Genomic DNA, 15,273 nt, shown 5'->3' with positions numbered 1-15,273 from the left:
ATTGCAGAGAGAGCCAATGTCCAAGCAAGAGATTTTTGCTCAAAATAGAGTAAAGAAGGAGTAACAGTTCAAGAGGAATGCCTTGGATGAGAGAAGCAGGTGAGCTATAGCAAAGTGATTTTTTTTGCAAATGCTTTTCTGAAAGTCCGAAAACAAAAATGAAAAATTCCCAGCTCTAATTCTGATTGGATTCTTTCTACTTGAAATGCTTTGATTTGTACTTACATCCTTCACTGCTTAGGCATTTCCATTTTCTTTTTAAAAGTGTGTTTAAAATACAGATTTGTGAAGCCGATTTACAGCACCCAAAATTGCCTCTTAACTGCTCACCACTTGGCTGCTTTCTTTAAAATCATAGTATCATAGAATGATTTAGGTTGGAAAGGACCTTAAGATCATCTAGTTCCATTCCCCTGCCGTCTGCAGGGACACCACACACTAAACCATGTCACCCAAGACTCTCAACAACCTGGCCTTGAACACTGCCAGGGATGGAGCATTTAGCACTTCTTTGGGTAACCTGTTCCAGTGCCTCACCACTCTCACTGTAAAGAACTCCTTCCTTTTATCTAACCTGAACTTCCCCTGTTGAAGTTTAAACCCATTACTCCTTGTAAATAAAAAGGCATTTTTTTTTCTGAAAAGGAAATTAAGATATTATGTCTGGAAGCTATTCAAAAGAACGTGCTCATGTTTATATGGATTGGTTTTTTTAAGGTATAAATCCATAAGATTATAGCTTATGAAAGTCAATTCTCCAGTGACAGGTGAGGAAAAAGAAGGCTGGGGTTTCTTCTGATTTTTGGTTTTTTTGTTTGTTTGTGGGTTTTGCGTCTGGGTTTGGTGGTTTTTTTTCAGTGCCTAGAAAGCAGGAAGTTGTTTTCATGAATAAGACCAGAATCAGAGTATCTTAGCATCTGACTCACAGAACAAACAGTGCCAATCCAGTATCTACCAAAGAAAAGACTGATACAGCCACAATCTGTAGACAGATTAATGAAGTTATAGGGTTTTTGGCTGGATTTCAGTGTTAATACTATGTAACCTTCTCAAATTATTTCCTGAACTTTACATCAGGAGGTGTGTTTCTCAGCACAAGTGTCTGTGAGTTCTGTTTGAAGTAGTAATCTGATCAATCAGTACTTGACTTTATCAGTAGTCACTGTTGATTAGTCACTCCCTCATTTCTCACATCATCCTTGTGAAATAAATAAAGATAATTTTGGTTTCCTGAAGAAAGGAATTCAAGGCAGAGAGAGAGAAAGCAGACTTCTTCAACCAACTTGAAATTCTGAGGTGAGAGGTGCCTTTCCCCCATGCATTTTCCCTGCCTCTGAAGATGTCTCTTGAATCTCTTCACAGCTTGTTCGTGTAGTACAGAGTTAAAAATACTAAATGAGATATAAATGAGTGCAAAAGCTTCAGGGAGCAGTTGCTATGATTAGTTGCTTCATTGTTTGTGTTTCATACATTTTAGCAAGTATAGTGTGTAGATCATATATACTCATTATGTGTTAATCAAGGGCAGGGGTTTTTGCTAGCTTGTGTTAGCTTGTTGCTAAGAATTTGTATGCATTAAACTTTGGTGTTGTTTAGAATGGCACAGCTATGTCTGAACTAATTTTTTACCCCTCTAAATCATGAATGTCTTCATGAGGTCAGCACAGGTTTTGTCTGTGAAAATCTAATATGTCTTCTGGGAGTGGGCTTCTTCTCAAGATTGATCATGGACTCAAGATTAATCAATGCGCGTGCACTCCACTAAATTTGGTGGGCTTTAGTTCACCTCTGTAAGACTTCTGTAGCACTTTAAGTGCTGAATACTCCTGCCGTATGTGATACCAGATGTATGAGGTAGAAAAAAAATGTAAAAAAGTAAAGCACTCTGAAAAATTATGCTAGCTGTGAAAGGTGGGTATCCTGAACTCCTTTCTGCCGTGTTTTCTTTTGCTAAACAGCCTGTCCACCAGGAACATACAAGCCTGAAGGTTCACCAGGTGGAATCAGCACTTGCATTTCATGTCCTGATGACAATCATACTTCTCCACCAGGAAGTACCTCAGTTGAGGATTGTACATGCCGGGAGGGATATCATGCTGTTGGACAAACCTGTGAAGGTAAGTGATTCCACCCAGGAACAGAATACCCCTGGAACTCACAATGCAGTGCTGGGACAATTTTGTTATTAAGTAACTGTTTTCCTTCAGTAGCCTATTGCACTCCAGCTAGCATCCTAACTTTGTTGTGGTTGTTTAATTATTTAGTTGTTCACTGCCCTGAACTGAAGCCCCCTGAAAATGGGTACTTTGTCCAGAATGTCTGCAACAATTTCTTTAATGCTGCCTGTGGGATCCGATGCAAAGCAGGATTTGATCTCGTGGGAAGCAGCATACGGCTTTGTCAGCCAAGTGGCCAGTGGTCTGGATCAGAGGCTACTTGCAGAGGTATGAATGTCATGTGTTTGAAAAGTCTTTTTCTGTTGGATTAGTTTGCTCTTAACAGTACTTTTCTCCACTCACTACATAGTTGAGAGTGCAGATCTGATCCTGTTAGCTCTTGGGTACAAGAGTGTTCCCAAGGTAAACTCCCAGTCCAGTATAGGAAGGAGGACATCTACAGCAGAAAATGCAGAGGAGTATTTAGTAGGCAGACAGTGTTTTGCAGGTGAATCTACACTTCCCTTACTTAAACCTCTCTCAAGCTAATTTCTATGAATTTTGTATCTATGTTGTGTAAATCCAGCAACTTTACCAAGCAGTCAAATATATAACAAGACTTTGCCACATGCGTGTTTTAAAATATCCACTAGGCTCTTGGCACAGATGGGCATTGGCGCTGGGAGACATTAACTGTGGAAGAATGCCATTTTGCTTTCTTCTATGAAAAACAGGAAAGCCTGGGCTTTGAGCATAATTGTCAGAAGAATTTTGAGTGGGGTTTCGCTGGGGATCAACTGGCAGTATCCTAGAAGTTCACTATAGGGGAATGTCAGCTGGGAAAGAAATAAACAGAAGGTGTGAAAGGGAGGAGACATGAGGAAAGGCATCCTGAAAAACATTATTTCTGGAGCTTTTACAGGTACATAGGAACACAGTTTTGCTTTGTTACCACATGTCTCTGCCTGAGGTTGGCTTCTTGATGATTTAGAAGGGGAGCAGCATCCCCACATAGTCCTGTGGTATGTCTTCCAAGGAGTGCCTAAAAGAAAATGGTAGCAGCCTTCATCTCGTCAACAGCCACATATTTAACTTGAGTTGGATGCAATTAACATCAGTATGCAGCACAGGAGGTTACAAAATAAGAAGTTTTCAGCTGTTTTGTAACTCTTGCCCTGGCCTTCAGTTCAGGGAAGGAGGCTGCTTAGATCCTTGGAGGCATTAGCACTTTATGCCACTATATCAAACACTACAGCCCTTAAAGAGACAGTAAGTCATTGTTCTGAAAGAAAGGATCTGAGCTAGAGATTGGTTCATCAAGACATTCTTATATAGCAGCTCAGTTCTGCTTCGGACTCTATAGATAATACTGAAAACCTAGTCTTCCTTTATAGCTTCCAGTGACAGAAGGCAGGAAGGAAAAGCTTTCAATAGAAAATAAATTGAGAAGCTAGACTTAAGCTCTGTCACACAGTAGCCTCCAGTGCAAAGAATCTGGGGAAAGCTGCAGTCAGCCATGGAGAAAGGATCCTTCATCTTCACTGTCTGTAGAGAAGTGGAAGGTTCTAGTACTTGGAAAATGGAAAATTTTCTGAAGCATTTCAAAATATTCACTTCCTGGGTGTTGGTGCGTGGTTTTGCCTGGAAGGTGAGGGAATAGAAAGGTCTGCTTTGAGATACTGTCCTGATGTTAATATCCTTTGAAGCATTGAAATGATATGTTTTTGCTTGCATGTTGTGTCATTCTCCATCATACTGAAGACTTCCAATAAAAAAATAAAATTAAAAAATCCCACCTTTACGTATGCTGGATACGCTAGTCTCAATTTACTCAGACTATGAAAGGGAACAAGATCAAAGGCACAGTTCATAGCTGTCTTGTTAATCGCAGGAGTGTTTTATCACATAAATTAGGAAGGGAGAGTAAAGGAAAATCCCTTTGCACTGCTTTGGATTTTGACATTAAACACTCCTCAGTTGTTCTGCTAGCTAAAATCTGCTGGGCTATTGGAAAGTGATTAATGAAGCCATGTCATGCAATTAACAGTGACCCATGAAATAAACAACCACAGAGCTTGTATTTAATCCAGAAACATGTAGTAGGAGAAAACCCAGAGCAAGCAGAATATACTGTTGTTGTTTTCACTGGTTTTATGGAAATACTTCTTGCTTGTGAAAAACGCCTTACTGACAAAAGGATGGTTTTGCATTTAATGCATGGAACCATAGCAGGATAACATGAGTGCAGTTATGGGTTTCTGCCATAGCCATACTGAGACGCTGAATGAGCATGAACACTGAAACACTGCGGAGGTAGGAGCTCTACAGGTATGAAGGCCTTCCAGAAGAGGTGGCTGGGTGGTGGAAGGCAATGCCTCTTCTGCAGGCACATTAACATTGATGAGAGCCTCCTCAGCGTTCTTAATTATTTCAGGCTTCCTCAAAAATGCCATGTTTACCACAGACTGGGTGTTAAAGGCTTCCATAGAAATCTTCCAAGAGAAAGCCTATTATCTTCTGTATAAAGTGTGTGTGATTCAGTTGGGAAACTGTCTTTCTTACTCACTCTACTACAGTTAAGGTACAGCATATTAGGAAGCTGCTCTGAAGCTCAGAGTGCCTCTTGCAAGATAGAAGTTTCGAGATCTATTATAGACTCTTAAATGCACTTCCCAGAGGATGCCTGTGTATGTACAAACACAAGAGGAGTAGTACTTTCAGAAAGTAAACATGAGACAGTGGTAATGCAAAGATGTATTGGGTGCATCTGAATGGCTTTTTTTCTTTTTTTCTTTCATATCCAATATAGATAAGTTTTGCTGTAGACTGTTTTTTCAGCTTAGGTGCCACTATAGCTGTTTTGCCACTATAGCTGTTTTCAAAAGAGACATTATTTAATGTGTGTTTTTTGTAACTTTGAGTGGTGCACAGTTAAAGGCATTTATACAACTAGGTTTTATTTGAAGGAGCACTCGGGGCATCTGTCCATTTGTTTGTTTGAAGGCATAGAGTGATCTGTCCAGTTCATATGTCCACTTGTAGGCATGTCCTGTCTCCACTGTGCAGAGTAAACAGCTACTGGGAAAAGGAAAGTTGCCAAGTTGGCTTACTTTTGAGTGCATTTGGAGAGGAGCTTGAGGTTTCCCTCCTACCCGGCAGCAGCAAGGGTGGCTTAGTTGGTAAAATGGGCATCCCAAACCACAGTGGAGAAGTCATCCAGATCTGCGAAGCCACCCTCACCAGAGCTTTCCCTCTTGCTAGCAAGATCAGCAGAAGCTGTGGAAAACAATCCAGGGAGAGCAGAGTTTAGGAAACTGCAGTCTTCTTGATTATATTTTTGAGCAGTAACACTATTTGCCCATGTGTGTTTTGCTCCCTCTTATGCCTGTTGAACATACTGAGTGACATCTGCTAGATTCAGCTAGCAGTGTTTTCAACCATACAAGTTTTTTACTGGTTTTGGAAAATCAGTGACTGGTTATCGAAGAGAGGCATGAATTTTTGAAGGAACAGGTGCATGAGGACCCCAGCAGGCATCTACACATTTGGCCTTGCTATCACCGAGTTATCATGCATTATCATCATCACATAGTCATGACCAAACAGTAGGTGTGTACAGATTAGATATTTGAGGAACCCAAGGGACAGGTAGCATGTATATAGTTCAGAGTCTTGTCCAGAGGGGAGCAAAGGAACAAATACGGAAGTGTGAGATACTGGCTTAAGAGTAGGAGAGCTGGAGGCACTGCAGAGGAAGGAGGTCCTAGTAGAAGAGTTTGAAGATACAACGCTGAAACAAAGAATGTAAATCCAAGCCATACCAGTGCCACTACTTTTTTCTTCTATCATTCAGCTGTTTGGGGATCAGTCTTAATTACAGCGTAGCTTTGTGTTAAATTGCAACATCAGGACTCAGTAACAAAACCATAAAATAATCTGAGGATCACCCTCCGTGCTCCACTTCCCTTTCTGTATACGCATCAGGCACAGGTCTGGGTTGTCCTTGTCGTCACAGTGCTTGCAGTGTTTGTGAAACATGGCAGGAGAAAGGCCTTTGTGCTGAGCAGCAGCCAGGACTGCCTCCATGGGGAGCCAGTCACCTGAAAGGGTCTCTTTTGTCTCAGCAAAAGCATAATTTGTTCCTTTTCATCTCTCATGGTCCAGTTGTCTATGAATGCCTTGTATTCCTTCCTCTCTCTTTTTCCCACACCATGATGAATGTCTGCTGTTCTGATCTGTGGAGACACACGTGTCCGTGTCTACATCAATACACTCCAGAGTGCCTGAGAACTCCTGAGTTCTTGAGCACTGGGACACTATCACCTGCCTTGTTAATAAGCTCTTAGTCTCTTCCCTGGTGTACACTCAGCTAGTATCAGACTGCCAGTTGGAAATCCCCCAAAGAACTTTCAGGCATGGCTGGGGGATTAGAAACTTCCAAAGACAAGCACTTTTCCATGAGATTCCATTTGCCTACAGCTGCTCAGTTTTGAAGGCTGATAGACATTACTAGCACAGGCCACACACTGTGTGCCAGATGCCTTCAATGGCTAGGAGCATTCCCGAGCACAATTAGATTTTTAGCCTAAGCTTGCATCAGAACTTAAGTGAGCTTGGAAGTGTGTGCCTAAGTCATACATGCTATGTAAGACTGTTTCAGGAAGAGGAAGGCATCAAGCCACTGAAAAAAAGCAGCCCTGTTCCAGACCTATTCCCTAAATCTGTACAAACTACTGCAACCACTGTACGAGCCATTACCCATCCCACCCCTTAAAACCCATGCAAATTAGTATAACTCCACTGATTCTTGGTGCTGCAGAGTGATCTGGTGTTTGGGATTTTTTTCCCCCTTGCAGTTCGAACATGTCCCAGACTTCGGACTCCTGAAAATGGGCACATTAATTGTTCAATGGCTGACATCTCCTATAAAACAGTGTGTTTCGTGACCTGCAACGAGGGCTATGAAATAGAAGGAAATGCCAAACTCACCTGCCAGGGAACTTCACAGTGGGATTCAAAGGAGCCAAAGTGTGTGGGTACGTATCTGGTCACCCTCTGTCTGTTCATGCCATGGTGCCACCTTCTCTGACATGCTGTCACAAGTGAGAAACTCTCCCTATTTCAGTATCTGGTGAAGCTAAGACAGGAATGAGAATTTGTCTGTGGATGGTTTATGTAGGTTTTAGAAGGTGGGGAGGGGCACATATTAATGGAGAAAGTGGGCAGATTATCATTGAAGTCCATCATAGACCGCTGATAGCTAAAAGGCTGTTGCATCTGCTGGGTGTTAAGACACTGCCACACAATGTGTTGTAGGAAACATGCAAGTTGTAAGTCTATACTACGGAGTGAATGTGAACAATCGGGGGGTTGAGTTAGTATCCTAAAGCTATAGATGATCCTCCAGACAAGGTCTAAGGTACATTAGCCAGGCTCAGTGAGTGCTAAGCAGAGATGTGGTAGTTGTCACTTTTGCTGAACTCCCAGCAGAAAATAAGAGGTGATTTTGGCACCCAGCATCTCTAAATCAGGATTCAGAGGTCATACCAGCTGTGCAGGGAAATGCAAGCATATGCTGCTGTTCCAGAAATAAAGGACTGTAGATTTAACAAGTACCCATTTAAGAGTAGTGTCAGGTATTAAATTAACTTAAGAAAGTAAGAGGATTCATTGAATCATTGAATGGTTTGGGTTCGAAGGGACCTTAAAGATCATCTAATTCTAAACCCCTGCCATGGGCAGGGACACCTTCCACTAGACCAGGTTGCTCAAAGTCCCATCCAGCCTGGCCTTAAGCATTTCCAGGGACAGTTAAAACACTTCCAAGTGTAGATGCAAAAACAAATAACAAGCTTAAAGTCCAGCAATTCAGAAGCTGATCCAGTGTTTACTAAAGTCAGGGTAAAGTGCATGTCATATGAGTCCAGTAAATTTGATGCCAGCAGGGTGACTTGGCTTGAACGTTTGGCTATTTTTTACTGTTTTACTGCAGGCTTAAAAATGTGGACTTTGAGACACAAGAATAAATTTCTAACTGTAGATATGTTCTCTAAAATCATTAAAATAATCCAAAAGTGTTAATTTATCGAGAGTTTTTTAAGAGATCGTAATCTTTCTTCTGTTGAAGTCAGTGGAAAAACTTCAATTAACTTCAAAAGGTAGGGATCCTGAAATCCTGTTGGAAGATTATAATTGGAAGATTAACTATATTCATCATTTGAATTCATCCTTCCTAGCTTAGCATTTTGATTAGTAAAATCCAGCTCTAATCTGTATCAGAAGATTTTTTTCACACCATGCAATATTACCTTCATTCCTGGATTACCCATGGTAATAGCTTATTTTTGCTGAGTCTGAAAATCTAGTATAAAAGTTACCTTTGATTGTCACAGAGGGACAAGTGTTAGCTAGAAAACCTCTTTGCTGCTTCTTGTTGTGACTTGTATTTAAAATGAACTTGCTGAGATTCTTGTTGAGTATAGATGTGTTTACTTTTGTTTAGGGAAGGATGCAAATCAGAGGACTAATATGTCATCCTCAAAAACTACCCTTTGTTCTAATTTTCTGAATGTTCATCGTTGTCATGGAGCATTTTTTCTTTAGTTTTAGTCTGAATAGCTACTACCTATTGTTTATCATTTGCTACATAAAAGATAATAGAAATTCTGCTGTATTTAGGCATGAAAAATTGGTAATTTATTAATTTCCTACCCTTCTGTTAGAAAAATTAAGTGGAATTGGGTTCAGATTTCTTGGAGCATACCTTGGAGTACTCTCCTAGCTCTTTTTCGGAATGCTTTTCAGTTCAGCTGCACATTAGTGCGAAGTTTACTGTGTTTAAAAGTTAGCTCAGTGAGAGCTGGTACAGCCAGCTGCAACTATAACTGACACTGTACATACATAGCCTGGATTGCTTACAGTCACTTCTGTTACATCTATTGTCATATGCATCTTTTTTTCCAAGGGGCTGGAAGTTAATGCAAGTTTGGCTGTTATGTATGTTTTGAATTTTTATATTTTTTATGAAAGATGCTGTTAGGAATGAGTTAGTTTTGAATAGCCCACATATATTATAGATGGCTTACAAACAAAATATCTGCTAAAAAGGGAAACTTTGCCATCTATCCAATTTGAAAAAATTGCCAAACTTTGCCATCTATCCAATTTGAAAAAAAAAAAATCTGCAGTCATGTTCTTGTGTTTCCTTCCCCACTGAGGAAATATTAATATCCAGCACGTTAAAATGAATTAATTTTGCAGGATACTATTGTCCCCGCCTTATTCAAGGCTTAGTGAGGAGAGGTGAAAATACAGATGGCATTCAGGGTGTTGATGCCACCTAGTGTTGAAAGAATTACTACGCCACACTTCTAATTGCAGCTGACCAATTCTTTCCCTGAAACACTGTGTTTGCAAAAAGGTTCTTGAAGGAAAGAGGCTTATTTCACAGAATCATTAGGGGTGGAAGGCACCTCTGGAGATCATCTAGTCCAACTCGTCTGCCACGGCAGGGACCCCTAGAGCAGGCAGAGACGGAGACCCTATAACCCCTGGGACAGCCTTGTTGCAGTGCTCTGCCACCCTCAATGTAAAGAAGTTCTTCCTCGTGTTGAGGTGAAACTTTTTGTGTTTTAGTTTATGGCCATTACTCCCTGTCTTGTCACTGGGCACCACTGTAAGGAGTCTAGCACCATCTTCTTGGCACCCGCCTTTGAGGTATTTATAGGCATTAATGACATCCCTCCTCAGTCTTCTCTTCTTTAGACCAAACAGGCCCAGCTTCTGCAATCTCTTCTCTTAAGAGAGATGATTCAGACCCCTGATCATCCTAGTGGCCCTCCACTGGACTCTCTGCAGTAGCTCCTTGTCTTTCTTGTAGTGAGGAGCCCAGAATTGGACACAGGACTCCAGATGTGGCCTCACCAGCATCAAGTATAGGGGGAGAATCATGTCCTTCAACCTGCTGGCCACAGTCTTCCCGATGCACTCCAGGATACTATTGGCCCTCCTGACTGCAAGGGCACAACTCATACTCAACTTGACATCCACCAATACTGCCAGGTTCTTCTCAGCTGAACTGCTCTCTAGTATGTCAGCCCCAAGCCCGTACTGGTATTTGGTAGTATTTTAATTTGTTACAATATTGAAGTTCCTCTTGATGTTAAGAATTATAATAGTGTCATGGTTCATCACAGACAGTTGCATATGAAAGCAGATTCTTGTTTCTCCTTGGAAGTACTGTTTTCCTCTCTCTTAATTCCCTATCTGTATGACTAATATCATGGACATCACTCTGCTACTCACAAAGTCCAGACTTCCTGGGTCAGTTTAATCAAATTCTGGAATTGAGTGAATGTAAAAATGCTAAACAACACTAGTATATCTTTCTTTTTTTCTGGTAAAAAAACTCTCCCACTTTAAAGAGATTCCCTCAGGGTAGCTATACCAAAGGTTATCCTGAATATTTGTCAGATGTTTCAGGATTGTGCTCTACTAGTGTTTTGGTGGTGTAGTTGGAAGCATCACAACCAGTAGGGCTATTGCTACTTCCCAAAGAGCTTCAGTTTTCTCTGGTTTTCATGTTTACACCTTTCACAGCCTTTCTTCCATCTCTTCCCTGAGTAGTATATATTTTAATGCTTTTAGCTTATCTTTTCAAATACTGTTTTTCCAGTTGCTGATTTTTCTGCTATTTGTCAGTTCCTTCCTGTGGTGAGCAACCAAAAGCTAGGGTTTGAGGGTTTTTTCTGTTGGAGCTAGGTTTTGGGGTTTTTTTGTTAGAGCAAACAGTGTCTGCCTGAAGTGAACGAATGTGTTAATACTGTGATCTTTGCATCCTGTTGAAATGGAGTGCAGTTATTAATTGCTTGGACTTCAGACACAATTGCAGTATTAAGATTTTAAAGGGCAGGAAATACTTAGAACACTTAAACTCTTTAAACTTTGTTCCATGCGAAAGAACCAGTTTTCAGTTACTCACTGTGTATCTTGGGAAAGGAGAGGAAAGGGATATGAAGCTTTCTGAATGTGAATCAATTCTGTGTCATCAAACCATTGCTAAGAAATTACCAGAGTTTTCCCTTCTGCAGCTGGGTTGTGTTGATTTTTGTGTGCCCTTTCTATGACAACGTCTGCTTTCTTCACTGACCAACTAAATAGAGCTACAAGTCTTCTCATTAGTTATAAGTAATGAAACATTTTTCAGCCACCGAGTCTTTGCGTCTGGGTTTGAACACAGTCAAGCACAAAACAAATTTCATTCTATTTGGAATGAGGTAGGCAGAATCACATGCTGTGTCCTTAGCTTACAGTGAGCTAGCTCATGGCAAGGTGTTATTTTTTTTCTCTCTTCTTCTCATTTCAAGAGACAGTGTAAAAGCTGTAGAAGGCAACAGATACAAGACTAGTACCTCTCAACTGCTATGAAGGTCTGGTTTCCGTAGCAGGCAAGGGAATGCAGCTGCAAAGCAACCATGAAAGCTAAAGTTGTAAAGAAGAGAGAAAAAAAAACAGATCAAAACTAAACAGAGAGTGAAATGTAATGGAGCTGCATGAAAAATACCATGTTTCTGTCCCAGTGAAAAGCATGAGCAATAAAACAGAAGACCTGATCTCCTGGATGCTGTTTACTTAAGTCAGTGCTGGTGTAGAAAGCTTTGGAAGTTCTTAGTGTTTTGATGCACTCATCGTGCCTGCAAACTCTTAAAAGTCTGTTTATTTTCTGTTCTGTCTGAGTTGCCATATGACTTTATTTGCAGATTTTTTTGACTGTATGCTTGTGTATGTCAGTTAAAAGACATTTCCTGTTGGTGTCTTGTAGAAATGCGTTGCCCCATCCTCCAGAAACCAGCAGGTGTAATGGTTTTCCCTCCCAGATGTGGGCTGGAGCCTGCCCTTTCTGGGACTGTATGCCAGCTGAGCTGTCCCCAAGGATTCATCTTGTCTGGAGCTAGAGAAGAGCTAAGGTGCATTTCATTTGGGAGATGGAGTGCAGACATCCAGGAGGCTCTGTGTAAAGGTAGAGACCAGCACAAAATCATTTCTGTGTACACATGTGTGCAGGATTGAAGGGAAGCACACAGCAAATAACAGTGAGGACAGGTTTGAACTGCAGAAAGCATGATTTAAACAGTCTGTAAGAAGAGTTGCCTGTGCCCTTGACAGCTTGGCTGTCAGATTTACCTGTAGTTTGTAGTAAAAATGTGGAGTTCAGAGTACTCTTACTTAAGTACCATCTTACAGTCCTCATTATTAACTTTCTTTCCTGGGATCCATCTCGTAAGTCTGGTTTGGGGAAACTGCCTGCTAAAAGGCCTGATGTGCAGGTAGATTTGAAATTTCAGAGTAGAAGTGAAAGCACTTATCTTAAAGTAGTCAAAGTGGAACCCATACTCCTACTAAAACAATTACAACAATACTGTTACTGGTTTAGCACAAGCTTATGTAAGGCCTGTTGTTGGAGTAAATTTGTAAATGCTGTGTAAGCCCTGGCTGACAGACAGACTATAAAGGGGTGGTTCATTTCAGTTGTCTTTGAACTGGCTGTGGCTGATGACATGCCCTGAGCAACAGTGCACTAGAGTTAAGGCCAAAATTGGCTGACACAATTGTGCAGGATATAAAGATGGGCAGAAGATGGTTAAGTGCATTTGAGTATGGGTCTGCCATGTTTATCCACCTCTTCCAGAAAAGTTAGGTTACTTATCCCCTTACATACATGCACACTGAGTTGGAAGGAGTTTAGCTTTGGATTATAGGAGGATACAAGCAAAGGTGCATTTTGCCTGCAGATATGCTGTTCACCTCTTTATGAACTATTGTGCTCCTAGAACTGATGCTTCCACCCCCAAACTGGGGCCCTCAGCAGCCACTGGGTGAAAGAACAGTACAGAAAACAGTTACGGCAGTCATCATGCCAGGTCACTGCAGAAACTGAGTTGGAAACTTTTTTCTCTGTAATGGGCAGGAAGATTTTATCCCTTTATTTAAACATATTATTTCCTACTCTGTGATGTATCACATTGTTTTTCTGAATCTTTTGTATAAACCTGTGCCAGACCACAGTTTTTAATATTTGATGGGATCTCAGCACAAGGCTACAAGCTGAAGTGTTTGGATCAAGATAAAGCAGCATGGCTTGGGTTCAAGATTTTAGATATTGCCAGTGCATAAAACCCTAAAATAGAAGGCACCAAGAAACAGTGAAGGTTATTCTACTCCAGTAAAAATTAACAGTTGCATTTCAGTTGCTTTCATTCTTGTTATTGTCTGTTTCTATTTTGCTGCCAACATATTTGGTCAGTTCAAAATAGCCATTTTCTTCTTGACTTATTTATTAGTCTTTCTACAGAAGTTCACTTTTAAATGGAATTTGCCCCAGCCTGAATGCTGCGGTCAGGGGAGTGTGAACCATAACTGGTAGTTATTTAAAAGAGTACATTTCTAATAAAATTTTCATCAGAGTGAGTTCAGAGGAAGGCAAAATAACTTGTATTTATGGCTTTGCACTCTTAATTACAGAGTTTAATTGCCTGAGTTATGTCTTTACTGGAACTATGTCGTAATAAAAATATAACTGATACCAGTTCTGAGTTGTTTTAAAGCCTCCTGGGCATAGATGAGTTCAGAACTGAATGCATCCTTGTCTCATGAGTCTAGAAACCATTTATCAAACAACACCACAGCAATAAAATAACCTGACCACATATGTTTTGGGAGGCCCTGTGCCAGGGAAATGAAGTACTCTAAGTTTGTATGAGAAACTTGAGCCATAAATGCTGGTGGTGATGTTACCCATATTGTACCACCAGTCCTTTGAACCCATCCGGCATTGTCACATATGTCACAAGAGGACTCCGTTTGTCCTGTTTAACACCTAGTAGCAGGACTTTATTAAGGAGCGTTTCCAGCAGCTGCTGACAGAAATCTTGCCATTGTGTTTCAAGTCAGTTCCACACCATGCTCCAGGGAATTTGAGAGTTGTTACTGTCCTGTTCATAGTATGTAGGTCATGTCACAAATGCCTTCTTTTCTTTAACTCACAGATTTCCAGAAACACGTGTTTTCATTTGTATGTGTCAACTGTGTGGGCAGGGAAAGGATAGAGGAGCCATTCCTTTTTAATGAGTATATGTATGCAATAAAGAGATGAATAATAAAAGAAGCCAATTAATTCTGTCTTACTTATTCCTTGGTTTATGGTTGCATGTAGAAACTAGAGTCTCAGTGTGCTCATTGATGTAGAAAAAATACAGCAAAAAGTAGTCCCTTCCCCAGAAGAAGTTATTGTTTATGTGTGAGCCTGTAGGCAAGAATTAAAAAGGGGCAGAGACAGGAAGTTTGCAAGAATACGTGGGTTTATATTCTAGGCAGCACAAAAAGCAGTGCTTATAACAAGTTACAGTGTAGCTATTATAAAAGTTTTATTTCTGTAATCCCACATATAAAACTAGTTTGTCTTTTTCTGGATCAGATATTGAAGCTCCTCGGATCCACTGTCCAGAAGATATTGAGACTGAGACTCTGGAACATCATAACTCTGCTAATATCAGCTGGCAGGTTCCAACAGCTGAGGATAACTCTGGAGATGAGGCAAGTTAAAATCTAGGTATTTGTACTGGAGTTAGTCTTTATATAGTTAGCTATTTCAAGCTGATTTTATGATCCAGTAGAATTTCTTTCTTCTGATAAGCACAAGTAGAAGAAAAATCTGCTGAAAAGTTTGTATCTTGAGAATTCAGCATTTTCTGTCTTGGATAGGGTTATGCAGTCATAGGACACTGCATGATGTTTAAGTACATAAAATCTCATATGGTTAATTTATGTGGTCAAAAGGAAGAATGTGCCCTTGTTTATAAAATGTAGACAGCTGCTTTAAAAATGAGCTCTTAGAATGTGAAGAAGTTTAATAAACTCTTCGCAGAAGGAAGTAAAGCAGTTCATTAATCTAAAAGGCTAACAAGAACATACTGTGATAAGTAAAACTTTGTTTCAGCTTACCAAGTGAGAAAGAAGAATCTCGTTTTCCTATCCAATGCAAGGTTCAGACATGGGCCTTTGGCTACTATGGGTATCAGAGGTCTGGAAATGGAATTATATAAGGAAAACTTGCTCCCGA

General features: G+C 40.5%; 1 protein-coding gene across 1 annotated transcript in view; it reads left to right on the top strand.

The window, feature by feature from the left end:
• Positions 1-1,958: 1,958 nt before the first annotated feature.
• The window catches only part of SVEP1 (sushi, von Willebrand factor type A, EGF and pentraxin domain containing 1), a gene marked incomplete at both ends in the record, with an annotated part of 67,088 nt that continues 53,773 nt past the window's right edge, over positions 1,959-15,273 (top strand). The window contains 5 exons of the mRNA XM_010018170.1: positions 1,959-2,117; positions 2,265-2,444; positions 7,013-7,192; positions 11,977-12,174; positions 14,629-14,747. Of these exons, the coding sequence (XP_010016472.1) occupies positions 1,959-2,117; positions 2,265-2,444; positions 7,013-7,192; positions 11,977-12,174; positions 14,629-14,747 (836 nt within the window). The remainder of the gene's footprint in view (positions 2,118-2,264; positions 2,445-7,012; positions 7,193-11,976; positions 12,175-14,628; positions 14,748-15,273) is intronic.

The sequence above is a fragment of the Nestor notabilis genome, unplaced genomic scaffold (genome assembly GCF_000696875.1).
Source record: "Nestor notabilis isolate BGI_N333 unplaced genomic scaffold, ASM69687v1 scaffold12397, whole genome shotgun sequence".
NCBI lineage: Eukaryota > Metazoa > Chordata > Aves > Psittaciformes > Psittacidae > Nestor > Nestor notabilis.
This window is presented reverse-complemented; position numbering and strand designations above follow the sequence as displayed.